General features: G+C 36.1%; 1 protein-coding gene across 1 annotated transcript in view; it reads right to left on the reverse strand.

The window, feature by feature from the left end:
- Window positions 1-12,801, reverse strand: part of LOC132143875 (catenin alpha-2-like) — a 491,992-nt gene that overhangs the window by 321,702 nt on the left and 157,489 nt on the right. The window contains exon 7 of the mRNA XM_059554471.1: window positions 8,896-9,099. Coding sequence (XP_059410454.1) covers window positions 8,896-9,099 — 204 coding nt within the window. The remainder of the gene's footprint in view (window positions 1-8,895; window positions 9,100-12,801) is intronic.

The following is a 12,801-nucleotide window of genomic DNA, read 5'->3' on the forward strand; positions in this document are numbered from 1 at the left end:
GATTTATCATCATTCTGAGCCCTATTTCATTCCCCTGATTACTGTAGGCAGCAAACATGAAGAGCAAATTAATGAAAATGTTGGGGAATTATAATGTCCTACCCTGTCTGATTGATCTTGCATAACGGTGTTGAATTAAGCCCTTTGACTATATATGGAGACCAGTTGTGTTTTCTAACCTGCAAACCTCTCTTTTGGGGAGGGAGGGAGGGACAGGAGTCACTGGCAGTGCAAGTCTAGTTTAACACAGATAGAGCCAAAGCTTGGGAAAAACGTGAGGGAGAAAAGAATGTAAAAGTAATGCACCTCTCGCTTGTGTCCTTCTCTCCCTGCATTACCAGAGCAAGGCCAAGGCCAGCATGCAGGCAAGAGTCCTTGCAAAGGAAATTGGGAGATAAAAGGTCCCTCCTTGAGAGTTTGCAACGGTGGGTCATCTTACTTTTCTCATTACTGGTTTCAAATGCCTTTGTTAAGGTGCAGAGGATCTCCAAAAGTCAAAAGTTAATGTTGTCCCTGCAGTTATGACACTTTTAAGTAAAACCGTATCTATGTTAAATTTCTGTCTGATAATGACAGGTGATAATTTCTATATATTAATTTAATTAAAAACATATACATTAAAATATAGGGAAATAAAACTAACTAAGAATAGGAAAAATGTGAATTAAACAAATAATTAAAATAAAACAAAACCAAGTGTTTTAAATGCTACAAGTGAATTTAGGCATTATAATGTGCAGTTTGATAAACAGATTCTCATTTTGAGATTTGCCAAAAATAAAGTTTAATAGTATGATTAAATTGTTAGTGTTTCAAAAAGGAATTTTAAGTGTGTTAGATGACAGCAGGTGTACATTTTAAAATCTAATATCAAACAATACAGAACAATCTGATAAATAAGCACAAACACACGATATACATACAGCACTGTTCAAAAAGATATATTAAACTTATCAAAACTGACAGTAAAGAATTTAACATTGTCACAAAATCCATGAATGAATGAATGAATATTGTTCTTTTAAAATTTCATCATAGAATCCACAAGAATAAATTCCTTTTTTTTTTATGGTTATTTTAAATTGTGTCTACTGTAAGTTCAGCCTTGGTTAGCATAGGATAATTCTTTCAGAAATCTTCCCAGACTCCAAACTGTTAAATGTAGTTTATACTTATTATTATATCAACATATCAGGCATCTCTACTATTGTGCACTAAAACAACACAGATTGCATGCTTTGTAAATCACGCTCTGAGTCTATGCTTGTGTATTTGGAATGTGGCCAAACACAAAGTAAGTGTCTTTCATTGGTGGAGCAAAACAAGCCAGGGGCATTAGGGCCTGACAGATGGAAGGGAGGGTATTCAAGTCGCAATGGGAAAAGGCTGATGGATCGCTCCATACAGGCCGCTTAACGGGGCGTAAGTGTGGAATCTGGCTGGAAAGAGGCTCTCCATGAGGAAGTGGGTGAGGAATGCCGCAAAAACAAACCTGAAATGCCTAAGGTGGTCTTTGAATTGTTATGACCTCAGAAAGGTCAAGTCTAGTGAGGACATTTATTATAAGCAAAAAAAAGACATCTAGCACAAGAACACCAGCAACTGAGAGGATGAGCCACGAGTTAAGACATTTTTTCTAACCTGACATTTGTAAGAAGGATCTCACTGGGAGAATTTCAGAAACAGTGATCTGACGTATGAGTCTTGACATTAAGTCAGATTGACATGAAGGGAGATGAAGCTTAGTTGTGAGAAATGCTTGAGGCTTGATTGCTTGACATTAATTAGGTCTCTCTCTGTCTGCTACCTGTGACAATGGCAACTTCACCTGCCTGAGGAATGGTTGAAGAATATGAGAGTTACGATAAACCAAATGAGAGCACATGAATCCTTGAAGGATAGGCTTTAAGATGGTTTAGATCCTACCTGTCTGATCGCTACAACTTTGTTTATTTAAATGGGGAGTCATCTCATTTATCACCAGTAAAATATGGAGTGCCATAAGGATCTGTCCTAGGTCCTCTGCTGTCTTCAATATACATGTTGCCCCTTGGTAATATTATTGGAAAATATGGTATTAGTTTCCACTGTTATGCTGAGGATACTCAACTACATATCTCAACGAGACCAGATGAAACTTAAACATTTTCTAAACTAACAGAGTGTGTTAAAAATGTAAAAGTTTGGATGACCAATACTTTTCTCCTCTTAAATTTGGATAAGACAGAGATATTACTTATTGGACCAAAAAAAAAACAGTACACATAATCACTTAGATTAAAATTTGCGTCTAGACGGATGTACTGTTCCTTCTTCTACAGTCAAAAATCTGTGTATTATATTAGACAGCAACTTGTAATATGGGAAAACCATATTTCCCATATTACAAAAACAGCATTCTTCCATTTAAGAAACATTGCCAAGCTACATAACATGTTACCTGTTTCTGATGCAGAAAAGCTAGTTCATGCATTCATGACCTCTAGACTGGACTATTGTAATGCACTGCTTGGTGGTTGCTCTGCATCTTCAATAAACAAGCTATAGGTAGTCCAAAATGCAACAGTTAGGGTCCTTACCAGGTCAAGAATATATGATCATGTTAGCCCAATTCTACAGTCATTGCACTGTCTACCTATTATCTTCCACATCAGTTACAAAATATTATTGCTTACCTATAAGGCCCTTAATGGGTTAGCTGCTGCTTATCTAACTAGCCTTCTACCACGCTACAATCCATGACACTCCCTTAGGTCACAAAACACTGGACTTTTAGTAGTTCCTACGATTGCAAAGTCAAAATAAAGGTGCTATCAAAATAATGGGGGGGGGATTGCATCCTTGCAAACTGTTAATTTTGGGGCAAAGAAAAAAAAAGTAGTATTTCATGTGTGATGCTACAAAAGAAGCCAGGAGAAAGAAGAGGAGGAGATGATGTCTAATGAGGTTGGAAAGGTCTAGATGTGAAAGTTAAACAAGCAGCAGGAGCCATCAAGTAGAGATGCTGTTAAAGTCTTTGAAAACCTAAAGCCCCAGTGATCTCTTCAGATGCAAAAACAAAAGCTCACATGAGACTATCACGCTGTGTGTTTCTCTCCAGTCGTCGGTAATGGACGCAGGAGATGCCAAACATACAGCAAACCTCCAAATGCTACAAACATCAGTGGTAGCCAACAGCTATGAAAGAGACCTCAATCTTCAGACAGGCTAAAAAAGAACCAAGATGACTCAACATTCTTGTAGCCAGGCTAATAGAACAGCGAAAGTCATGCTAGCAGAAGTAGAGTGAGCAAATCACAGGAGATATTTGCAGGAGACTTTGCTTGAAAGCTTGAAGGGGAACTTGTGATATGCATGTGTATTTTTCGTTTGTGTCTTTGGGGGCAGGTTTTGCACTGATGCAGAAGGAGTGAGACGGGTGGTGAGAGCAAAAGAAAGGCTTTTTTTCTTGTGCATGCTGTGGGTTATTTTCTCTGAAATGACTGGTCTTGTCCAGTGAGACGGTGTCTAGCACTTGCCAAATCGAGGCATCAAAGCGCTTGTGCGGCTGGAAGGACACTGTGCAGAGGCACCAGCAGTCACATGACATTATCGTATCGTGTCATGACAGCTTGTTATTAGCTATCCTAGGGAGATGAGATGTAAGTCACAACATTTTGTAACTTTTCTATACCATAGACATTTTATTTAAATAATAATAAAACAAAAGTTCTGCAACATTTTGAACTGTAGTCAAACACAGCTCAGTATATAATATAATATAATATAATATAATATAATATAATATAATATAATATAATATAATATAATATAATATAATATAATATAATATAATATAATATAATATAATATAATTTGCTTAAATTATTTGTTCAAAATGTTGATTAATTCAGGAATTAATCCAACTGGACTGAATTAAAAAAAAAAAAAAGTAAGTTTAATTTGCAAGTTAGTGTTCCAAATTCAGCTTGTCTTCATGAACGAGTCACTGATTTATTCACTTATACTTCAAAACAGGTCATTTAAGAAGCAACACTACTCTCATGCTCAACAAAATTTAACAGCTTCTAACCTTGATATCATGTTAGTTTTGTGGCATGTAGTCCACACCGGATTATCAGCTCTGAATCTAATGATATGCTAGAGTTCTCCTTAAAGTGAGAGTTATTTACAGTCTTTCTTAAACTGTAATGTCTAAGACTGTATAGACTAAATATACAGAAGACTTATCCTGCATTACACTTTTGTTTTTTTGTTTTGTTTTTTTCACTTGTGCGGTAGCAGCGCTGTTAAGCTGATGGAGTGTTCGGAGACCCTACCTTGTTCAAGTCTTTCTGTGTTGCCCCCTGGAGGGCCAAAGAACATAGGCATCCATCTTCTTTAAATGCAGTGTGACCGCCGGAATGTCACGTCCCGCAAAATGCAAGATTAAGCTCTGCTAACCAACTCCCTAAATCCTCTTTATTGCACCGCAGGCCAGGCTACCGAGATGAACTACCACACCCACAAAGCCCTAGACCCCTTCAACCTTTAGCCACAAGCCCGAACTCCCTTGACCCAGGTCAGCAATGCATTACTCCAACCGATCAATTGATAGATTTGCCTGTCTGGGCTGCCGTAACTAAATCAGCCAATTCTGATGATTCAGCAGTGGTCTGGGAGTCTGGGCGGGTGTCACCAATCAGTGATCACCACCGACAAGGACAAGTAGGGACATTCCCTTGTCACTTAAATTAAATTTATTGCAAACCAGCATATTGATCAAGTTTGTGCCGTTCAACAAGTCGTTCAGGCTTGAGCTTGAAGAATGATCAGAGCAAAAGGTGAACGGACGCTGGCAGAGGTTGAAAAGGTTTTAGAAGAAACTGAACCAATGATAATTTTTGTGTATAGTGTAGAAAACAGACACGTTTTCTCGCTTCCTCTCTGAACCCATAGTTCCCAGAAGCCAGAAGTTAATAATGTTTACATGTAAACTTGTGTTCTCTTCTACCAGAATAAAATGCATCACTGATTTGTTGGAATATAGATATAAATAAATAAAGGCATAGGAATCTATAGGCGGAATCGAAATTTTAATTTATATATATATATATATATATATATACAGTAAGTTTTACCATCTCTTTGGTCTTTGGTTTAGATCGCTAGCACATACTTCCATGCCTGGAGCTGTAGCTCACTAGCAAAAACTACCGAAAATAATGAATCACCTTAAAGTGAGCTAAGAAACTACAGCAATTCAGCATGAGGGACTAGAAAGCTGTGACAACAGAAGAGCAGCAAAACATAAACGATACGATAATGCCACCACTAATGCACTCTATGACAGGTGTAAACATGCATTTTTGGAGATCAGATCAGATTACATAGCACTTTACCACATTAAAAGCAAGGTATCAGAAATCAAAGCAACAAAACTTTATAAATGTTTGTGTTAGATGAATAAATGAATGAATGAAAAAAAGCTTTATATACCAGGACCAGCCTATGAACATGCAGATTCTAGGATGCAAAACATATTAATGTGAGTATATAGAACATGTGTATAATGGAAATGCATTTTTGCTAAACTATTCATATTAACAAACCCATACAAAGTAGGAGTGTGCGATATATATATATAATTTACGATGCAATCTGCCATTAGTGAGTATATGGCAAAAAAATTAACAAAAACACACACATATACAGTACACACACACACACAGAGTACACACACATTACATTGTGCTTGTGCAGTAATCTAATTTAAACAGAGTTCACACTTTCACTGCATGATTTACTTTAGTCCATTAAAATACATTTTCAATGTGTTTTTCATATTTATATAAACTGATATAGTGAATATCACGCAAATAATATTTTTTATTTAAAAATCTGAACAATTGTGAATGTTAAATTGATTAAACAGTCCATTAAACAAGAAGTTAATACTGACTGACTTACATTTTAGACACAAGTTCTTGTTTTTGCTGTATTTCATCAATGAAAAATAGTTTCAAACAAATCCAAATTGCCTCTCTGCATAACACAGGACAGTGTTTGTTAACAAATCAATCAGCCATTTAGGCGAATTGGTTAAATGAATGACTCAACATTAGGTTTATACTTAAAGTATATTTTCCCTTTTTTCCCCAAAATCATTTCCAATATCAGCATTCAACATTTTTATTATTTAATATTAGTTAAATGCATTCAATGTCCTGCCTTAAACAATCTGTGTAAATGCCAGTTCAGTCTGCAATGCCACTGTCCCACTTTTGCAATGCAAAGAAAAATATTGTTGATACTGATTTTTTATTAATAACAGCCCTATAGTGTCTTACTAAATATTGCCTAATTATTGTTATTGACAAAATTCCAGCAAATATTGAAACATCATTATTGTCATTATCGCACATACCTAATAGAAATAAACACATATAAAGTGCCCAAAGTAAATACACATAAAATTAATATAAAACGAGCGTCCTAGCCACGCAAACACATTTCCTCCCAGAGCAGGAGCTTGTAATTGAAGTGCTGATGTGATATTCATCTCCACTGGTGTAGTGTTTTGACTAAAGGGGCATCGCTAATCGAATGAGAGGTTGTATTTAATATCCCTCTGTTCCTGTATGGTGCTTGAACACACCAGCACTAAGAAACATACATTAGATTATAGCCGGGTGCCATTGATTACTGCATAGCATCAGAGCCAGACAGCCCCATTGATATTTTAAAGATCAATATTACAGAACACTTGCCAATGGCTTTGTGACACCTGTTTCAAAGTAACTGACATGCCCAAACAAATATGCATATACACCACCTTGATAATTCCACAGGATTATCTGCTTTCAGCATTTAAAATATATACTGTATGTATAAAATAAACTGTACTTTTGATCAAATAAATACAGCCCTGGGGAGCATAAGGCACTTCTTCAAAAGCATATTTGAATTTCAGTAGTGTATGAACATTACAAAGTCTTCCAAATAAATTCAGTTGTACGTCAGGAAGAAATAATCCCGTCTTTTTTTTAGCTGAACAGGCCCTTCCAGACACTACAGCTGGAGAAAAGTACAACATATCACATAAACTATAATTTCTGATAGTGTAGCTTTGATATCGCTCCAGCCATGTTGGAAGTTTCATTCTGGAAGTGCTTAAATCTTCAGAAATGTTATTTCTACATGTGATGTCGCTATATGTGATGATGCTAAAGCTTTCCATGCAGAAAGCTCTTCATGTTCCATGTCACCACTGATAAATAAATAACCACTCTGTGGGAAATATTATATGTATTCATATGGTATGTGTCAACACCATGAAAGGTATGTCTACTGTAACCATAGCTGTTGAAGGTAAATGTCTGTTTTCTAGCCATCCGGTCTTAGGAACGATTCACAAGTAGGGTTGGGTATAATTTTAATTTTATCAATTTCCGATACTGCTCATCAATTTTGATTCTTGTTGATACCCAGTTTCGATTCCAATGTGATTAAATAATGATATCAAACATTTATCCTGTGTATCTTTTTTTCGCAAATCATTTATTGGAGCCATGAACAAAAATCAACAGGCTACATAAAAACTGGACTCTTTAAGAGCTGTCTGTGTTTAAAATAGAACTGCAAGATATAAATTTTGTATTTTTATTGTTTTTTCTAATGGAAGTTGTGGTTCTCTCATGATTCCGAAGAAAAACACATAAGACAACTAAACAAAATCACATGTAATTTATGAATTAATGATTAAATTACTCACTCAGGATGTACTTGTTTCATTACTTATGAATCAGCGGTCTTGAACGAATCTCTTGTATGATTCAAAGACAAATACATCTTAACAGCCCCTTTTCGCCACCTACTGGCATAACAATATAATGTTACATCTTCATTTAAAGTGTCAAATTACTTTCAAAAGGTGATTTACTCTTTTTGAATTGCTACCATACAGATTCTACACACAGTTTATATATGAACTATAAACTTTAATCCCAGTACTTCTGTGGTTTGAATGTTTGTAACAGAAATAATGATACTATGTGGCTGAAAAGACTGTGAAGTGGTTTCATTCATGACAGACAGGTTCTATATTTAGGTCAATGACAGCACGAACACAGATTTAAATGTTCAAATCATTCCGGTGTGATTGTACGCTGCACATATGAATCAAGTGATCACAACATTGATCACACACTGCACATATGAATCAAGTGATCACAACATTGATCACACACTGCACATATGAATCAAGTGATCACAACATTGATCACACACATCAAAGGTGGAGGAATGATACAGATGAATCATTGTAATTTAGGAATAGAATCATGTTGGTGTTTGAATAGTTTTCGTGATCTTTAATCATCTATTAAATTAAAGTGCTTTGTCATGTTGGAACAACTCTCCTGCAACATGTTTAGCTATTATATTTAGCTTTTTGGTCTTCTGATCGCAAATGTAGCCAAACTTTAAAGCACTTATATTTTTGAGCAAAGTCCTGGCATATCTGGTCCTCACAGATTAAGAAAAATAAATAAATAAATAAATGCATATGAATCGATAGGCGGAACTGAAATTTAAATTTGACAGCAAGTATCCGATTCCTGGCCTTAAGTATATGATTATGGAATCGAAATCGATTTTCGATACCCAACCTTATTCACAAGCAATGCAGGATGTGCAAGAATAAAAGTCTAATCAATTAGTCCCCTTACAAAACCTTTATAAAAACAACACATGAAAGGCAAGTAAAGTTACTAAACCTAAATACGATTTGAAAGTTTGATTTAAAGAAAAAAAAAATTAACAAACTAAAACTAATCTTCTAGAAAAAAATAAAAACATTTAAAAGTCGAGTCATCGATCTACTTCACAGTGCAGAAAATGTTGTTCAGGACTTACATTGTTCATGTACTCGCTCAGCAGGTCTTGCAGGGCCTGGCGCACAGCGTTGCACTCGGCTACGATGCGTTCACGGCGATCGTCGCGCGTGCAGGAGGAGTCGGCCATGAGGGCGGCGCCACTGATGATGCTCTCCAGACGTTCCTCAAGTGACGGCCTGAAGCGAGCCTCACTGAATGTGAAAGGGTCCAGAATGATCTTATTCTGAAAGAGAAAGTAATTAATTAAAAGCATATACTGTATTTTCTGGACTGTAAGTCGCAGTTTTTTCATAGTTTGGCTGGTCCTGCGACTTATAGTCAGGTGCGACTTATTTATCAAAATTAATTTGACATGAACCAAGAGAAAACATTACCGTCTACAGCCAAGAGAGGGCGCTCTATGCTGCTCAGTGCTCCTGTAGTCTACCACTGAGCAGCATAGAGCGTCCTCTAGCGGCTGTAGACGGTAATATGGGACACAAAAGTGGAAACACTTCAGAAGTGTCGAAGTCGTCATCGGATTGGTTGAATTCTACAGCATTTCCAGGAGACATGTGTGTCGTGTTCTTTAACATTTTGCCTGGAAACAAAAATGCTGTGATGCCAAACCCCCTCACGAATGAAGAAAGCCGTTGTGTTTACAACTGTGACAACAAGCGCTTATCAGGATCAACTAAACGCTGGATATTTAAAAGTATCTCAAATATTTAAAGTTTGTGGCATAGAATCTTTAAAATACATCTGAGAGTTTTACACACCGGTCTGTTATTGTGAAATTCTTCACAATCATGTAAGAATCACAATCTCTATTTCAAACTAAAAGATTGTCTGTTACATATTCTCCTGAATCGTATATGCTGGATAAAGACCTTATAGTCTTAGACATTAATTTTTGATGCACTGTATAAAACAACCAATCACAATCTTTAGATCATTGACTTATACTGTAAGCCTTAGTCTCACAACTGTGAATAAAAAATCCCCAAGATGGTAGAGATCTTTGTATAGCTGATAGAAGATAACAAGCGCTGTGAGAGGTTTGCCATAGTTTCCATTAGCTAACCACTGAAGACAGTCGGTTGGAGCCCATACCCAGAGGCTGCTAAGGTGACCTTCAAGGTGAGATCCAGGGCCTTGGTTACAACCACATTGTAATTTAATGGGGCTTTTAAACACAGGACGCAGACTACAGAACAGCCTCCCTTTTTATTGATGAAATGTTGCTACCAAATACAGGCTTTATGATCTCTTGGGCTGGGATGGGAAAATTACCATATTGATAGTGGCGATATTATGTTTTACGACTATATATGAATATGGCTTCGGCAGCAGTTTGCATTTTGTGGACTTTGCCGGTGCAGATGAGGTGGAGGTGGCATTTATAAGAACCAGAGGTGGCTTGTGTCTGTGCACTTTACTTTTTAGACTAATATTCAGAAAGCCACTTCAGCAACTCCTAATAAGAAGTTCACAGATCTTTCGTCGTTTATATCTCAGCATGCACTTCCTATTCTTTGCCAGGTCCACAAGCAGGAAATTATGTTTGGGTCTTTTGTATTGTACGTGCTAACCTAGCAGCAGTACTGCCAGCTAACAGTGACGCAATTAGAGAGAGAAAAAGACATAGAGACAGCTTTCCCATATTAGCCTGTTGCCATGGAGATCAACTCTTAAGTAAAAGGATTATCAGCAGTCTTGGCCATCTCAATGACTCAGTTATAAATATGTGGACATTTATTGGTTTGTTTGAAATCGGTTGGCGTCAAGTTCCTGGCTCTATTGTGGTCTTCCCTCTTCTGCCTGAGTGAGGGGCTAAAATAAAGACTGGTGTGAAATGTTTTATTGGAAAGCGACAGGCAGAGCTTTCAGATGCCGACAGGCTGGACCAAAGCCATTGTGAAACAATTTGTACAGATTACTTAGATCTTGTGTGACTCATATGCCGATTACATTCCAATTATAATTTGATTTAGTTAAAGAAAACATAAAACAGCCTTCGCAACACATCTGACTTCTGTAATACAGCATGTACTTGAGTCAAATAATATTTAGCAGGAAATAATGTAGGCCAAGTCCTTGTTTGATTAAACAGGAATTGGTTCGGATTGTGAAAATCCAGCTCATATTTGTATTTGATATTTCTCCACCTGCATGGCCTTCAGCTTTCTTTTTCTTTACAATATCGCTGATCTTCATTTACAAACACGTCATTAAAATGAACTGTAACTCAGTGAATACTCAATGAAGAGACATGAGAGAGATATCTATAGAAAGCTTGACATGTCTACTTTTAAACTAAATAAGTGCTGCATATGATCCATATGAAAACAACGCGATGTCCGTTTTTCAAGTCTCCCTTCATTATATCTAATGTGACCACGCCCCAGCGCTGAACGCGCTATTCAGATTCAAACTGAAGCGCGCGGCTTGAATACGCCCATAACAGAAGAAAACGCAGAGAGACTGTTCTTCAAGTTTTTATTTTACTGTTTGCTTCGCGATGAGAGGAATAAGACAGAATTCACCCCAAAAAGATGTGATGTGGTTGAGGATTTGAGAAATGGATTTCCTCAGAAAAAAAAAAGAATGAAGCACGTTATTCAGCAGAGATCATAAACATGAGTAAGTCTCTTTTTATTTTTTTATGTACTAGTTTTCACATAACGTGTAAACATTTTACCAGTTAGACTTTTTCAAAGACTTTTTCCAAACTATAATTCCAGACTAAATGTATAATCAAGTGAAACATTCTGAAGTTTCAATAACAATATACAATATATACCATTCAAAAGCTTGATGTAAATAATATAAATGTAACAAATAAATGTAACTGTAACAAATGTAACAAAAATGGTGTTCTTTTAATTTATCCCCCCTAAAAAACCTGTAAAAATATTCTCAGCTCTTTTCAACATTAATAATAATAATAATAATAATAATACATTTTTTGTAGAAAATAAGATTGCTAAAAGGATTTCTGAAGGATTGTGTGACTGGAGTAATGATGCAAAAAATTAGTTTGAAAGTCAGCTTTGATTGTTCCTAATAAACTGTTTAACTGCTCCCCCAAGTGGATATTAAATTATGTTGTGGGATAATTAAATATATTCTAAATAACTACAAACATAAAATTATATAGATTTATTTTGTCTTCACGTTCTTTCTTGTAACTCTTCCCTCAGTGGCACAGATTACTGAAAGGCTCATTATGCAGCTCATTATGCGGCCCTTTGTCTCCTCAGGTGTAAATCACAATGATATTCATGACAGTTGACACCTACTCGCATATGACTTTTACCAACAAAAAGTGTCTTAGAAAATTTAAATCAATATCTTGTTTTCTGTAAGTGAGTAAACAAGATGATTTTCACATCATTTAGAAAGAAAAATTCTAGGCTACAAGCTCCAGTTCTCAAAAATCCCGGGAACCATTGTTCTTTATGTGTTTTTTTGCCTTATTCAAGTGATTTAACATTTTTAGTTTTTCACTAACCACGCATAACATTTTTTTTCTCAAAAACACAATCATGTACGTACAATAATTTCACATATTATTACAGCCCAGTTTGTGCTGATTACAGTGAGATTAGACTTTACCCATTTAGATATTTATAAGAAACTGAAAAAGCACAAATGTCAGGGCATGACAAAACTTCTCCAGGCCCCAAAAATACCCTTAGACTCCAGAGGGTAAAAGAAAACATAAAACAGCCTTCGCAACACATCTGACTTCTGTAATACAGCATGTACTTGAGTCAAATAATATTTAGCAGGAAATAATGTAGGCCAAGTCCTGGTTTGATTAAACAGGAATTGGTTCGGATTGTGAAAATCCAGCTCATATTTGTATTTGATATTTCTCCACCTGCATGGCCTTCAGCTTTCTTTTTCTTTACAATAGCATTGATTCATAAGCACTGATGAA

Source organism: Carassius carassius, chromosome 7, assembly GCF_963082965.1.
Source record: "Carassius carassius chromosome 7, fCarCar2.1, whole genome shotgun sequence".
Taxonomy (NCBI): Eukaryota; Metazoa; Chordata; class Actinopteri; order Cypriniformes; family Cyprinidae; genus Carassius; species Carassius carassius.